A 17,184-nucleotide genomic window follows, 5' to 3' on the forward strand; every position below is an offset into this window, starting at 1 on the left:
CCAGTCAATCCCCAGCTTAACTGGTCCAGAGAGGAAGGTAAAACCAGAGCCCTTCCCACATGTAGCATTGCTGGAGGAAGCAGGATGATGCTGAGGTCCACTACCATATAAGGAGCCGTGATGTTGGTAAAACAAGCACAGGAAACTCCAGTGAACACGGTCCTTGAGACTTACATTGCAAGATAAAAATACAATAAATAAAATATCTCGTATAAGTTTACTAGTGGGACAAGTGCCCACTATCTGAAATTCAGAAAGAGATTTGGGTGGATATGTGTTTCTGTGATGGGGGTTTGTTTTATACAGATGTACGGAGGGCCTTCTCGGCAGCGGCACCCTCCCTGTGGAACAGCCTCCCGTCAGATGTCAAGGAGATAAATAACTGCACAACTTTTAGAAGATATCTGAAGGCATCCCTGAATTGGGAAGCTTTTAATGTTTGATGTTTTATTATGTTTTTATATGTGTTGGAAGCTGCCCAGAGGGGCTGGGGCAACCCAGTCGGATGAGCGGGGTATAAATAATAAAATTATTATTAATAATAATATTAATACTAATATTATTACAGCACTCTTTTTACACCTCTCAAGCTTAGGTGCAATGTTCTTATTTCTAAACTGGGAGGGTGTTTTCTGGAAAGTCTCCCTCCTGCTTAATTCCTCCACAATATAGTGCACATCATGTGGGGCTCAACTAACTTTCTTGAGTTACTGTATTTTTTGCTCTATAAGACTCACTTTTTCCCTCCTAAAAAGTAAGGGGGAACGTGTGTGCGTCTTATGGAGCGAATGCAGGCTGCACAGCTATCTCAGAAGCCAGAACAGCAAGAGGGATTGCTGCTTTCACTGCGCAGCGATCCCTCTTACTGTTCTGGCTTCTGGGATTCAGAATATTTTTCTTCTTGTTTCCCTCCTCTAAAAACTAGGTGCGTCTTGTCGTCTGGTGCGTCTTATAGAGCGAAAAATACTGTATCTGCTGCTCTGCATATGGGGCATTTTTCACCTTTTCACTTGGGGCTCAGATTGTGCTGACCTGTTGTTGCTGGATATCCTGTAGTTGGTACTGACTGGTGGCAGTGGGCTTGAAAGCACATGCAACATCTAGATCAGGAAGGGAAGGAAACCCATGTATGTGTGTGCAAAAGAGAAAAGTCATGTTAGATATATTGGACAACATATGTTTTCAGTTGTCCTAAGCAACAGTTCTTGGCAATGGATTATATGTGGGGAACAGAGTGTACATAAAGTGTACTGGACCCAGGAAATCCTGTAGCTCAGATAAATGCCTTGACAACCAAAGCTAGAGTTTAGTTTATCTCTCTCTGAAAGCCAGCCTAAATCGGCATGAATATAAATAAATTTACGTCATGAGCTTGAGCCAAGCAATACCCTATCCACTGCTGTTCTAGTAAGTGGTTCTCCTTGTACTTCTGTATACTTCCTCTTGGAACCACCTGAATGAATCTTTTGGATCCCTGGCAGTCCATAGACCACAGCCTGGGACCTCCTGGTTGCCTAAGATCTATTAAGTTGTTCTCTTCTTGCATTTCCACAAAATGTGGAATGTTTTAGGATCTCCACCCCTAAAATATAATAGAAAACAGGTGTATCAACAGGCATTAGCCAACAAACCTAAATGAAACATTCAAGTTCTAGGCAAGTACAGTGGTACCTTGGTTCTCAAACTTAATCCGTTCCGGAAGTCTGTTCCAAAACCAAAGCATTCCAAAACCAAGGTGCGCTTTCCCATAGAAAGTACTGTAATGCAAAATGGATTTATCGGTTCCAGACTTTTAAAAACAACCCCTAAAACAGTGATTTAACATGAATTTTACTATCTACCGAGACCATTGATCCGTAAAATGAAAGCAATAGTGCACTGTACTATAAAATAAATAAATAAATATTGTAGATGATAAAAATTACAATTATAATTTTTTCTTACCTACACGGATGATAGTCATTGTTTGGGGGGTTTTTATCCATTTCCGCAGTCACACAATCAATCAATTAATCAGTAGCTGAACTGGGATCCACACAGTCACAAAAACAAATTAACTGAAAAAGCCTCAAAACAAAAAAATGCAAAATAGCTAGCAAAAAGCACCAAATATCACCTTAGAACACTGCAATCGGAAACGGAAGGCTTGGTTTATAACAGGAGGGTTGCAAACTTAGCAGCACAACAGGAAACACAGGGGGACGCAAAACGGAGCACATTTTGCTTCCCAAAAAAAGTTCAAAAACCGGAACACCTACTTCCGGTTTTGCAGCATTTAGGTTCCAAGTTGTTCATGAACTAAGCTGTTCGAAAACCGAGGTACCACTGTACTAGGTATTGACCATCCATCGCCATGTCCTTCTTATGAGCGTCCAGGACACCTGTCTATGTAAGCTTGGAAACAGACTGCTGGAATGCAAGAAGCATATGCTCGTCCCACCAATTCTCTTGCAGCTCCTACAGCTGGTCAACGTAGTGGCTTAGACAACTCAGTTACAGATTTAGGTGGCCTTAGACACCTTCATGAAGGTGAATCTTATGGGGTTAAGGATCCTTACTGCTTTAAGGATCACAAATCAATGTATGTGGCTGCATCAGAACCAGCCCCCCCCCCCAATATTTTTTTTCATATAGCCGTTTTGTCAGATAGTTAACTAAGAGAGAATTTCATGGATGCATGGCTCCTGTATATGAGTATATGATGAGTATATAACCAGAAATCCACTGAATTTCCTTTTGGACTGGGAAGAAACCAAAACATATAAATCAACTTACGCAATAAATATTTCATCATGATCTGAAATGCCAGTGGAAGCTGAAGGGTGAATGTTACACGTATTATTTTCTGTTCTTGCATTTTATAAATGTATGTTTATATAGACAAAATAAAAACTGAGGAAGATGCTATGTGTCAAACACGTTTGAACATTCAAAAATGCTATACAGGTGCGAAGTACCTGACTCATACAGCAACTTTTGCCATCTCATCTTCGAGGTCATGACCATCTTAAATCTTAAGCATGAATTCCAATCCAGGCCAAACATTTCTAAGTTCTTCTTCTTAAAAGAATAAATTCTTCTTAAAAGAAGAATAAATTCTGAAAGCATACACACATCCATCTGAAGCGCAGAATCTGGGATTCTGAAGTAGCTTCCACACAAAGTATACACAACTCTGAACCCTGAATCTTCCCCCTTGGCAGACTCCTCAGAGAGCCTGTTTATTATACGCTGCAAAATGTTTACAGGCAGTTAGTCACTCAGAGCTCATGGTACGGTCAGAACATACACCAGCCCTGGGCCTTGCGCTAGAAAAGCCATTGGAAAGTATTTAAGCTACTTATGCGGGTAAAATAACTAAAGGAAATACAAAGATTTCAACCAGATTGCATCATTTCAGAAACAGGGTGACTTGGCTAATTCAGCACAACATTATCCATGAACTACAAAGGATTTTCAAAGGTCTTGCCTTGCCTCTCTCACTAATGAGAAATAAAAAGTCAAAATGCAGCATATCTAGAGCAGAGTCCCGTATGTTTACTTAGAAGTAAGCCCGGCCATGCTCCATGGTGCTTACTGTCTATAGCAGACTTCCTCAACCTCGGCCCTCCAGATGTTTTGAGACTACAATTCCCATCATCCCTGACCACTGGTCCTGCTAGGTAGGGATCATGGGAGTTGTGGGCCAAAAACATCTGGAGGGCCGAGTCTGAGGAAGCCTGATCTATAGGTTGGTTTTGTGCTGCTGGAGTTTTGTGCTGCTGGCTACAAGAACTTAAAAGTTCTCGTTAAACAAGAACTTAAAAGTTCCTGCAGAGCAGGGAGTCCCAAACTGTGGACCACCAGCAGTCCACAAGAATCATTCAGGTGGTTCGTGGCATGTCTGCATTCAATATTCATAACAATTTTAAACTGTATTATTAGTAATAGTATATAAGCCCAAACAGTGGTACCTCTAGATACGAACGGGATCCGTTCCAGAGCCCCGTTCGCATCTAGAGGTAAACATAACTAGCGACGGCGCATCTGCGCACGCATGCGTCACTTTTCGCAGCTTCTGCGCATGATGTCATTTTGAGCATCTGTGCCTGCACAAGCAGCGAAACCCGGAAGTAACGCAGAACAACCACATGTGTATAAGATCTTCAGGCACGAGATTGGATCAATGCATACCAAAAGGCAGTAGGCATGGAAGAAAGAAATTCAGATGAATGCATTTACAGGAACAATTTGTTTCAGCCTTCAACTGCTAACTCTATGGAGGAGACCTGCCATGCCTGAACCTAAACCACCTTGTGACCTTCCCCTAGCTGTTAATACATCAAAGGTACCGTATTTTTCGTCCTATAGGGCACACCGGCCCATAGGACGCACCTTGGTTTTTCCCCCCCCCCAGCCCCAAGCCTTGCGCACACCTGCTCGAAGCATGGGGCGCCCTCCGGAGGGCTCCCCGTGCTTCGGGCTGCAGGCTGCCGCCCCAAGCCTCGCACGCCCGGCGGGAGGTCCCGCCAGGCATGCAAGGCTTGCGGACACCCGCCCGAATCAGGGAGCACACTCCGGAGGGCACCCCATGCTTCGGGCTGCAGGCTGCTGCCCGCAAGCCTTGTGAGCCCGCGGGAACTCCCGCCAGGCTCGCAGATAGCTTCCTGAAGCCTGGAGAGCTAGAGGCATCGGTGCGCACCGACCCCTCTCACTCTCCAGGCTTCAGCGAAAGCCTGCATTCGCCCCATAGGACGCACACACATTTCCCCTTCATTTTTGGAGGGGGGAAAGTGCGTCCTATGGGGCGAAAAATACGGTACCTTGTGCACAAACTATTTCTGCATAATCTTTCCCCAGATAACATGCCAACCGGAACAGACATCAGCAAGCATTTAGAGAAATAAAAAGGTAAAGGTAAAGGGACCCCTGACCATTAGGACCAGCCGTGGCCGACTCTGGGGTTGCGGCGCTCATCTCGCTTTATTGGCCGAGGGAGCAGGTGTACAGCTTTCGGGTCATGTGACTAACATGACTAAGCCACTTCTGGCGAACCAGAGAAGCGCACGGAAACGCCGTTTACCTTCCCGCTGGAGCGGTACCTATTTATCTATTTGCGCTTTGTGCTTTCGAACTGCTAGGTGGGCAGGTGCAGGGACCGAGGAACGGGAGCTCACCCCATCATGGGGATTCGAACCGCCGACCTTCTGATCGGCAAGTCCTAGGCTCTGTGGTTTAACCCACAGCGCCACCCGCGTCCCCATTTAGAGAAATAATATCTGCATATTTACATGGACCAGGATGGTTGGGAGTGAGCAACAATCACACTTCTCCTTAGCTTACGGGAAGCAGTAAATGTTTCCATTCTTAGTCAAAACTATTGAAGTCTTCATATTCTGAACCTAAAGAACACGAAACATCTCTGGCCAGCGCCTGGGAGACTCTCATACGGCTGTACATACAGCAATACCCATCTTGTATGGGTTTGAGTGCCAAGGTGGGAGATCTGCAAATAGATCTGCAATTTGGTTATTAACAGCCCCAAAAGGCTGCTGTCTCTATCAGCGCCCCCCCCCCCCAAAAGCATTCAAAATTTGCCAGGCACCAGGCTCATTTTGCACCTGGCTATCAGCCACTTGCGACCAACTGATGATGCCTCGGTGCCAGGATGGTTGGTGCCCGACATCTCCACCATCTGGAGGTGCATGACTGGGGAGCCTTGGATCTTGACCGTTTTCACGTACCAACAACACATCCTATAGAATTCTGCCTGTGATATTTTATCTGCATGATCAGAATGAATCAGAACCCAAACGTTGTCTTGAAAAAAAAGACTTTTGAGCTGTCTGACCCCAAAATGGCAACTAGGCATCTGTTTCGGCGACTATAACCTTGGTTTAAGGAGTCATTTGGCACCTAGCTTATATCTCTGAGTTTCTTATGCTGTATCTCTCTCTATCTCTCCCTCTCACACCCACACACAAAACTAATTACTATCTGCTGGGCAGAGAGGTAGACAGGAACAATAAATGTACAGTGGTCACTCGGGTTGCGAACACGATCCGTGTGGGAGGCACGTTCACAACCCACAGCGTCCGCAACCAACAGGGCCGCGTCTGCGCACGCACGGGATGTGATTTGGCGCTTCTGCACATGCGCAAAGCGCGATTTAGTGCTTCTGCGCAGAAACCTGGAAGTAACCTGTTCCAGTACTTCCGGGTTTCGGCGTATCCATGACCCGAAAACGTGCAACCTGAAGCATCTGTAACCCGAGGTATGACTGTACCTGCCTTTCCACCCTGCAGAATATAGCGTGGTTTTGGCGGGGCAGAAATGATTTGCCTCAGTTATAAACACCCTCGCCCAAAGCACCACTTCCCAAATCTTCCATTCAAACCGCCCCATAGGCCCATGTAGCCCTGCAACCTTCTTCTCACTGTGGCTGGCCAGATGAAACGTTAAGTACAAAATTAACTGTGGGGGATCCTAATCACATTCAGTCTTGCTCCTTAAGGTAGGTCAGGGTTATTGTCCCCAGGATACTGCAGAGGGGTGGGGTGGACTGAAACTAAGAAAGACAGCTTGTCTAAGGTCACCTAGTGAGTTGTTGGCAGCGGCAACATTTGAACCAAGGACCCCACTTCTCTTTGCCTCTACAAGGATGGAGTGGAGCCTAACAACGAAAACAGGATCCGGAAGAAGAGAGCACTGCATAGTTACGGGGAAATATAAGTTATTGTTCCTCCACTGTGTGTGTCTCAAAAGTCAGCTAACCCTGGCAGAAATTGAGCGAACAGCAGCCGAAATTTTTGTTAAACCACAGAGCCTAGGGCTTGCCAATCAGAAGGTCGCATGACCCGGAAGCTGTATGCCGGCTTCCTTGGCCAATAAAGCGAGATGAGTGCCGCAACCCCAGAGTCATCCGCGACTGGACCTAATGGTCAGGGGTCCCGGTTTTACCGTTTTATTCTAGGATAAGGGATGAAAGGTTACCAGAGATGTTTAAAATCAACACTTCTCGAATAAAATTGAATTCATGTGCCTCTTTTAAGCACCTTAAAAGCCTGCTTTTACTTTAATCAGGGTGCTTAAAAGAGGTGCATGAATTCATTTTATATTATAAATGGGTAAGGAACAGCGAGGAAGAAGATATGTGATCTGAAGTCAAGGATGATAAAATTTAACTAGGACGATAAATTTAACATGACATGTCGCGTTACAGAAATTAATGCAAGTGATGGATATTTGTGACTCTAGCAAACATCAGACTCTACCAAACATCAGAAAGGTTTACTTTCCATCTCACTAAAGATCTGCTGTTGCCCAGTAATTACCAGCTCTGTTTATGGAAATTTCTGGGCACTTAGCCCACATTCCAGCACACCTAACTTCAAGCAGGATTGTGGCCCTTTTTCTTCATGTAAAGTGATATTCTTGCCTAAATCATCCTTATTCTAAATAAATCCACTCTGGTGCTACGGAACAACAATATAAACCTAGCCCTTTTCTTTCTAGACAGAAACTTAAACTTATAGTCCAATCCTAATCAGGTCTACCCAGAACTAAACCCTGTTGAGTCCAGTAAGGTTTGCTCCTAGATAAGTGGAACTTGCTTTCTGAGTAGGCATGTATAAGAATGAGCTGTATGATTAGGAAATTTCTTGTTACAGAGTAAGATGGGAATGAATGGGATCCACACATGCCATGATTGTGGGATATTATTTTCAGTTAGATTTGATGTATTTCATTTTCGTATCTTTTATATTTTCTTTCACTTTGGCTGAATTGTGTAATATCACAAACTTCTACACACAGAGGGATAGCTCTTCCATTTAAGCACTATTTACCAGTTCCAAACCCTGGTTCACTTGGACAAATAAATTACTGCACAATGCTAACCATGTCTACTCAGAAGTTAAATCCAATTTAAGCCAGTGGGGTTTACTTCCAGTTAGGTGGTGTTAATAATTCAGCTTTAGTTTAGAGAACGCCCACATCATTTTTCAGTGTTCAAGAAGCTTAACAAATCCTACAATCTACTTACTAGTTTTCAAACACTGTAGAAAAACAAATACTACTACTGAACACACAGTACCTTTTGCTCCAGAATTATGATACAGTACTGAAATGCAAGCTACTCTAGAATAAACACAGATTGGGAAGGAGGGAGTGGAGATTAAGTCAACGGGGAGAACACAATCCCCTGGTCACCTCGTGTCCCCAAGCACTGCTTCATGTCGATAGCGCAAATCCTTCCCAAGATTTGCGGCCTCGTGGCAGATACATTTGTCTATTTATCTAATTCATATCCCGCCGCAGGATCCCGGGACAGTATACAGGCGGAATGGCGTTCTAAACACCCCACATCTTAACAGCGCGTGGGTTTTTATTACGGCGCTCTGCACATGCCCAGGGGTACCATTGGCGCTGGTTCTCATCTTCCGCAACTGAAGCGGAGGGGGGGAGGATGCAAAAATAAAAATAAATCAACAATTAATTAAGGCAGAGCAGCAACTCGATCATTTGCTGGAATGAGAAGGGGAAGCAAGAAAGAAAAAAGAAAAATCTTTCCCATGATTTGCGGCCCGATGGCAGATTCATTTGTCTATTTATCTAAATTATATCCCGCCCTCCGCCCGAAGATCCCAGGGCGGTATGCAGGCAGAATGGCGCTCTAAACACCCCGCATCTTAACAGCGCGTGGGTTTTTATTACGGCACTCTGCACGCGTCCAGGGGTACCATTGCCGTTGGTTCTCATCTTCCGCAACTGAAGCGCGGGAGGATGCAAAAAAACACAACCCCACCACCAATTAATTTGCTGGAATGAGAAGGGAAAGCAAAGGGGTAAAAAATAAGAAAACACAACACGAAAGGGATCCCGCCGCCGACCTACCAGAAGAAAAGCCGCGAGCAGAAGTTGGCACCGCGCAAAGGGTTGCGCTTCTCGTCCCGGGAAGGCAGCGCCTCCATCGCGCGCCGGGGAAGGAGCGCGAGGCGCCGCAGCAGCCGCAGGCGACGCCGATCGGCCGGGACCCGGCAAGCCCAGTGGCCCGGCAGCCGCGGCTTTGCCGGGAAAGAGCCTCCTCCGGCGGGGCAGGGCAGCCGCCGCCGCCGCTTCCGGGAAACCCGACACCCTCGACCTGCAAGCCGCCCGGAGGGCCCTAGAGGGAGCTGCAGCCGCGCAGCGATCAGAAAGGAGGGGAAAGGAGGAGACAGGCAGGCGCGCGCGCGCGCGCTCCAAGATCTAATCGGTCTCCTTTCCGGTCCGCTCATCGCTCGCAGGGGATCCCGATTGCGGGATCAGAATCAGAAGAGTCTTCCTTTGCACCAGCCGTAGCAATGAAATTAAATGAAATGTACGGAAGATAGAGGTAAAAAACCTCAACCATAGACAATACCTTTGGGGGTTTACATCAACAATCAAATAATAGATTTAATATATATTTAAGATAGAGGTAAAAACTCAACTCTAGACAATAACCCACTGACCACTTAACTGCTCTCGGGAGCTTTTTCTGGGACGCTTGCGGGGTATGATAGCACCCTTTGTCGTTTGAGCATCTTTATCAAAATGCTAACAGATCTGCCTGCCTTTGGTCAGTTGTGCTTCAAGGGAAGCTCACCAGTCCTCTGACTCTTTAATATTTTCCAGCCCAGACAGATGTTAACCAAAGGATCTCACAATAGTCATCTCCTTGCAGGAACAAGCAAGCATAGGAGAATCAGATGCAGCACAAGAGCATCTTGGATGGGATGGCTTTCAAAGAGGGCTAGACAATTGCATGGAGGCGAGGCCTACCAAAGGCAACTAGCCGTGATGGCTATGCTCAAAAGCACTTGCTGGAAGCCACAGACTCCCCCAGCGTGTTTCACAAGGACCCCTTCCTTCCCTCTGCCCCAGTACCTGAGGGACGTCACGTCTCTCCAGGGATTTGTCCAGAACAAAGTACAGTGGTACCTTGGGTTACATACGCTTCAGGTTACAGACTCCGCTAACCCAGAAATAGTACCTCGGGTTAAGAACTTTGCTTCAGGATGAGAACAGAAATCGTGCTCTGGCGGTGCAGCGCCAGCGGGAGGCCCCATTAGCTAAAGTGTTGCTTCAGGTTAAGAACAGTTTCAGGTTAAGAAGGGACCTCCGGAACGAATTAAGTACTTAACCCGAGGTACCACTGTACAGTGGTACCTCTTCTTACGGACATGATCCGTTCCGGGGTGCCGCTTGCACCCCGAAAAGTCTGTAAGTAGAGTACCGCTTCTTCTGACGTGATAGAGTGCTCCTGCACATGTGCAAAGTGGCGAACTCAGAAGTAAATACTTCCAGGTTTGCCGCATTCATAACCTGAAAAAAACACAACGTGAAGCAAACGCAACTTGAGGTATGACTGTATATCAGGGGTCAGCCAGTGTGTCCAGCACCAATCACACAGCAGACCAGAGGGTGGGGGAGCGCATGCCCATATGTGTGCGCACACGCTATTTCCGGCGCACTTCCGGTTCGGAGGAGCACCGGAAATAGCTTGTGCGCATGTGCACGGGCCTCCTCTGACCCAGATGTGCACCGGAAATAACGCATGCGCACAAGCTATTCCCAGTGCTCCTCTGACCCGGAAGTGGGCAGCCGCACAACGAAGCGCCAGTAAGAGCGGGCGGCTGCAGGCCGGATAAACGAGTTTATGTTGGGGAAAAGCTCCCTCCCTCCAAAGAAAACGGAGCAATCAGCAGGCGCCTGGCTCCCAGCCATGCTAGTACCAGTCTGGCGCATGAGGATGGGGGACATGAGAAGTAAGCATTCCACCCACTCTGGAAGAATGGCAGATGAAAGTGATGGACTATATGGAATTGGCCGAAATGACAGGCAGAATCAGAGACCAGGGAGAAGAGATGGTGGAAGAAGATTGGAAGAAGTTTAAAGACTATCTACAGAAACATTACAAGATCAATGAATGTTAATTTGACATCAGATGGAATGTAAAAGGTTATTAGTAAAAAAGTCGTAAAATTTAAAGACCCAACATTTAAGACACTAAGGAGATTAAGTTATATTAAGATATTAAAATTAAGATAAAGATTAATTAAGGTAGAGGGAAGGGATTTGCTGATAAAATATAAGATCTGGAATACAGTGAAGGGAGGTATGGGGAAGTCGGTGAAGTAAGTTAATGCAAGAAATACCATGAAAATTGAATTGTTTTTATTGTTTTATTGTCGTTGTTTTTTCTTTTTGATGTTTTGTGCTTTTGTAACTTCGTATTTTTCTGTTTTTTAGTTTTTGTTTTTTCTTCTGTTTTGCCTTTTTGTGTTAAAACTTAATAAAAATATTTTTTTTAAAAAAAGAGAGAAGTAAGCATTCCGATAGTATAGGGCACTCAATTGGCATTTCCACCTACCTGAACTCTGAGCCTTTCCCCCCTTGTTCTGGTCTGCCTCTCTCCTAAGGAAGATGCAAGCTCTTGCCGGAAGCCACTGGTAGGGAGAGTGTTCCTGTGATTCCCAAATGTTTCAGACACATCTTTTCGTTCCTTCAGCTGCTTGATATAATCGTAGCATGGCAGAGTTGGAAGGGGTCCCAAGGGTCATCTAGTCCAACCCCTGGTGATGCAAGGATCCTGCCCACAGCCAGCCCTGGCTGGGCTCCAAACTCCAGCCTTCTGGTTACCATTGCAATTCTGCATGGTGTGGAGAAAGGGGAGAGAGAAATGTGTTGCTTACACTCTCGTAACACTGATATGAGATCCACACCATGCAGGTCTTTCAATAAGTAAATTCTAAAGGGCTGTCACATGGAGGATGGAGCAAGCTTGTTTTCTCCTGCTCCAGAGGCCCTTAGGGCCTGATGCAGCGACTCTCCTTCCTTGGAGGTTTTTAAGCAGCCATGGATCCTGTAGCTGAAATTCCTGCATTGCAGCGGGTTGGACTAGATGACCCATGGGGTCCCAACTCTACAATTCTACGATGCTATGTTTTAAAGAGCATCCAATGTGCCTTTAAAGCACATCACTTTCCCCAAAAGTGAACGCATGAGCGCATGTTCTGCCCAATAATGAACCATTTAATGGTGAGCATCAAGAAGTGCCCATTGCCTTTGTAGGATGTTAAGGTAACCATTCATTGTATTATATTGTAAACAGCCCTGTGATCTTTGGATGAAGGATGGAATAGAAATAGTAATTATTATTATTATTATAATTATTATTATTATTATTCCTGCCCCAGACACCTGTATCAGCTAACAAGCACACTGGCAGGGAGCAGTATAGAAGCTCATTTTTGCTGAGGCTGCTCAAGGGCTGGTACAGTTGAGACTTTTGACCAACCTGTAGATCTAAAGGCTCTGATGCCCCAACCCAATCCTCCTTATACCTCTCTCATCAGTAGCACCTTTTTTCTGCCGGTGGAGAGGTAACTGCACTGCTTCTAGCATCACCCTAGAGCCGCTGCAACTATCAACACCTGGGAATTATAAAGAAAGGTCAAAGAAATCCCATGATTTTGGCTCCTTTCCAACACGTACACAATTGCACATCTCGAATTTGCAACCCCTGTTTTTCATAGGAATCTGCATGTTTCAGCAATCGTCTGAGCACTTAAGACGGATCCTTACAATATCTGGCAAGTACCTTGGCCTAAAGTGTTACTTGTAGGTAATGATGCACCCAATTTATGAATTTACAATCACCCAATATAGTGATACGTTCTTTAAAAATATGTGTATTTGTTACTTTTGGAGCAGAATGCTTTTATATAGGAAATGGTGACTAGAATAAAAAGGAACAGGGAGTTTCAAAGCAAATAGAAGATTGCACCGTTTTCTTCAGCAAAGTAATGCTTGAAGCAACTCAAATGAGCAAGAGTACATACTTTTTTCAAACAAATCCTTTCTGTATTGGGAGTGAGTTGCTTCTGATCGGTACATGGCAGCTGCTTTGTAATGCACGTTCTCCATCAGTAGGTGTCGCTGTAGTGCTGCTTACAAGGTAATAACACAACAGCACCACCCAGTGCCCAAAATCGAAACAGACCTACCATGAATTATAGTTGGTCTTGTATCACTGGTTTCCTTGCAAGAAGCTCTTTGTGCAACTTGCACAGTACACAACGTCTGCGGTAATTGAAAGCCCCTTCGGATACAAACAGCATTTGGGTCAGACTTTTTTGTTTTTGTTTTTTGCCGTACTAGATGTAGCAGGGCAAAGCTGTTCCCCTGCAAACTGAAGACCACATAATGCATCCTAGTTACCTCTGTCTCTTCTCAGGAAGAGGAAAAACTGGAAGTTGCTGGCCGCAATAAAGAACAGCCATGGCAGACGCCCAGCAGTTGCCAAGAATCCACTGTCTATTTTCCTTCTTCCTCCAGAATGCCATTTATTGCTTGACATAATCTGTAAAGGAAATAGGAGATGTAATCATAGTCCGCTCACAAGGGCATTACAGTGGCACAATAACCTGTAACCCCCCGCTCCCCAAGGCAGCCAATGTGAAGGCTATGAACACAAAACACACACAACCTCTGACAATCATTTGCCACTTAGAGAGCGATCCGATGACAAGATCCTCAGAGATGGAGACTTTAGGCTCAGTTGGCATTAAGTCCCCAACCCTGACTCAGCCAACGACATGCCAGCGTAAATTGCTTAGCCAGCTGAGGATCGGGGGGGGGGGGACTTAGGCTGGATCCTAAGCTTGCTCGGATTTTGTTTTTTAAAAAGTTTTTATTTATACTTTTCAAGTTTATACACTTATTAGCTTTACAATCAATCTTACATTTCAAAGTTTGACTTCCTTCCCCTCTTTCTGCGGTTCCTTAAATTTATTTTTTAATATCTTCTGCATAACCAAATTCATTTCACTTGCTCATTTAATTATCTACTTTAAATATATACTCTTACGAAACTGCAGGTTATTACAATAATCCTGCTAATGTTTTGATCTGTTTGCAGTTTATCTGTAAATATTCAATAAACCTTTTCCATTCTTTTATAAAGTTTTTTATCTTGATTTCTTATTCTCCAGGTAAGTTTCGCCATTTCTGCATATTCCATAAGCCTGCTTAGATTGGTCATATGACTTGGCAACCCAGCGTAAAACACTATTTTGTTTTAACTCTGCCAGGCAGAGCAGCACATAGTGTACTTTACACTGGCGTAACTTACAGTGGCTTCCTCTATGCCAGCTTCTCGTGCATAGAATTGTTCCCTTGGTAAGTAAAGTTTCTTACAGTTGTTTTATAAAACTCCAATATACCGTTTGCTGTTGGCAGAGTTTCTATTGTGCATAACACTGGGCTCTGGAATCCAGCCTTTTAAGTATGTTGAGAGGCTTCTTTTGTGGCCGTTGTTAATCCTAAGGGTTTAATATTTCCTTATAGGAAGAGCCAGTCTTTGTCGGAAGGCGCACCCAAAACGTGCAGGCGGAGTCCTTAATAGCTTTTTGTCTGAATACTCTTGGCAGAGCAAGGCTAAATGGAGCGAAAGATGCAAACTCTGCCGTCACCATGGCTCAGCAACATTGTTACAGTGGTGCCTCAGGTTATATATGCTTCAGGTTACATACGCTTCAGGTTACAGACTCTGCTAACCCAGAAATAGTGCTTCAGGTTAAGAACGTTGCTTCAGGATGAGAACAGAAATCGTGCTACAGCGGCGCAGCAGCAGCGGGATGCCCCATTAGCTAAAGTGGCGCTTCAGGTTAAGAACAGTTTCAGGTTAGGTACAGACCTCCGGAACGAATTAAGTACTTAACCCGAGGTACCACTGTAGTTAACACTTAGCAATTTCAGATATCTGTCAGTCATGAAACGAAGACGTCTGTGCAATGGGCTGTTTGCTTGTGAGTGAATGCAGTTTTCACCACAGATGTGACCAGTCAAATCAAACAGAGCCTACCAACCAAATATGATAGATTTTCCATTTATGCTGCCTTATGGGTATAGGTGGAGCGGGGGGCAGCCATTCCATCAGGCTTTGCAAAAATACTTAGCTAAAAGTAGAAATAATCAGGATATTTGAAATTGAAAGAAGAAGAAGAGTTTGGATATGATATCCCGCTTTATCACTACCCGAAGGAGTCTCCAAGCGGCTAACATTCTCCTTTCCCTCCCTCCCCCATAACGAACACTCTGTGAGGTGAGTGGGGCTGAGAGACTTCAGAGAAGTGTGACTAGCCCAAGGTCACCCAGCAGCTGCATGTGGAGGAGCGGGGAAGCGAACCCGGTTCCCCAGATTACGAGTCCACCACTCTTAACCACTACACCACACTGGCTCTCTCGCTGAGGTCACTTGGACAATGTTGTGGCGCATTCTAGCGATGCAACTGGCAACCCAACTGAGTGATAGGCGTGGCTTCTGCAAACTGACCTATCGCATGGCAGGTAGCTCGGTTCTGAAACAGGACAGGTGTTTGTCCTGCGTGCCCCCCCCCCCGCCATAAATCCTGGCTACGCCCATGTGCTGCCTGCCTGTGACATGGCGGGTCAACACAGATGACGGCTGGTGGTTTCGGTTCAGTTTGGTGACTCCCAAGCTGTATGATCTCCTACTGTGTGCCGAACAATATCAGAAGTGAACTTTTGACTCTGCTACCCTCGTGCCTTAGAGCGATTACATTTTTGCCTGCATTTCTCACCTTGTGCCTACAAGCATGACCGTTTTTGTGTCCGAATTGCGTGGGGAAATCTCTCTCCCATGCTCAGATTTAGCGATGATAAAAGAAGTGCTGACAGGTGGTCACAGCCAATTAAAGGCTTCATTGCACTTAGAGGCTAACCTCCTCTCTGTCGAATTACAGATTTGGCATAAGACATTTAATTACTGGCTTCGCCTAAATGTAAACCCCATTGGCCTACTACCTACTATCGCAAGATTGTCATGAGAGCGCTTGGACTAAAATTGTCAACCAAACTTTTGTCACCACAACAGTTACTAACCCTAGGCTTTAGTAAAGCAAATAATTTACAATGGTACCTCGGGTTACATACGCTTCAGGTTACAACCGCTTCAGGTTACAGACTCCGCTAACCCAGAAATAGTACCTCGGGTTAAGAACTTTGCTTCAGGATGAGAACAGAAATTGTGTTCCGGCGGCGCAGCAACAGTGGGAGGCCCCATTAGCTAAGTGGTGCTTCAGGTTAAGAACGGACCTCCGGAATGAATTAAGTACTTAACCCGAGGTACCACTGTACTTATAGGGACGAGGGTGGTGCTCTGGGTTAAACCACAGAGCCTAGGACTTGCTGATCAGAAGGTCAGCGGTTTGAATCCCCGTGACGGGGTGAGCTCCCGTTGTTCGGTCCCTGCTCCTGCCAACCTAGCAATTTAAAAGCACGTCAAAGTGCAAGTAGATAAATAGGTACCTCTCTGGTGGGAAGGTAAACGGCGTGTCCGTGCGCTGCTCTGGTTCGCCTTAGTCCTGCTGGCCACTTTTGCAAGATTGCATAAGCTGCCTTCAGCTGGACTTGAGGGTCGATTTCAAAAAAATCCACTGGAAAAACAGTTACCGTATGTCCATGTGAAGATGGCAGTATTGAGTCAGTGGCTCATGTGTTTCTGGCTTGCACTCTTTATAAAGATTTGAGGAGTGAGGTCATTACCCCTCTATTACTGTCCATGCTGGGTCAATCAGCCATTCCTACTGTGCCCTTTCTTTTAGCAAATCAAGATGATCCAGTGACAGCAAAACCTGCAAGGTTTTTAGCGGGGGCAATTAGAATAAGATCTACTATTTGATTATTGATGTAAACCTCCAAAATGTAGTTTAGTTTTTACTGCTATCATCAGTACACTTTATTTTATTTTATTGTGTGACTAGTAGCTGATGCAAATAAAGATTCTTCTTCATCATCATCATCTTCTGTTAAAAGGCTCAACAGAAGCAGGTTAGAGAACATTATGGAGGCTTCCAGTTCCATTGGGGCTGCCGGTTTGTTGCTAGGGTATAAAGTGCCGACTTTTCAGCTGCTGTAATTGCTATGGAAATATTTGCTTTTTGCAGTGAAGGGATGGTGTCATGAACATTCCCATGGCTTTAATCGCTTGGGGGGGGGCCTGACCTGTTGCTGACTACAGACATATCACCATATCACAGGTCCTACATTGTACGGGATGTTAGGGGAAGGATAGCATCTCTGGTGGGGCAACACATATTGCATCTTCTGGGGTAGTTTGTCCACCTTTGATCCCCACCCTGCACTCAGATCTCACCTGTG

The 17,184-nt window shown here is 45.3% G+C and overlaps 2 protein-coding genes across 3 annotated transcripts in view; one reads left to right on the forward strand and one right to left on the reverse strand.

Moving 5' to 3' along the window:
• The window catches only part of ABCC4 (ATP binding cassette subfamily C member 4 (PEL blood group)), a 158,618-nt gene extending 146,841 nt beyond the window's left edge, over positions 1-11,777 (reverse strand). Inside the window, exon 1 of one of the 2 annotated variants that reach the window (XM_083435777.1) lies at positions 11,372-11,777. Coding sequence is in view for 1 of the 2 variants with exons in the window: in XM_083435776.1 (XP_083291902.1) it covers positions 8,875-8,951 (77 nt within the window). In the remaining variant the exon portion in view is untranslated. Of the gene's footprint in view, positions 1-8,874; positions 9,166-11,371 lie in introns of those variants that run through there. The other variant, XM_083435776.1, reaches the window with a different exon arrangement.
• Positions 9,215-17,184, forward strand: part of CLDN10 (claudin 10) — an 82,774-nt gene continuing 74,804 nt past the window's right edge. Inside the window, exon 1 of the mRNA XM_083435903.1 lies at positions 9,215-9,352. Within this exon, the coding sequence (XP_083292029.1) occupies positions 9,331-9,352 (22 nt within the window). The 5' untranslated portion in view covers positions 9,215-9,330. The remainder of the gene's footprint in view (positions 9,353-17,184) is intronic.

Source organism: Podarcis tiliguerta (assembly GCF_965153285.1).
Source record: "Podarcis tiliguerta genome assembly, chromosome: 4".
NCBI classification, from domain to species: Eukaryota; Metazoa; Chordata; class Lepidosauria; order Squamata; family Lacertidae; genus Podarcis; species Podarcis tiliguerta.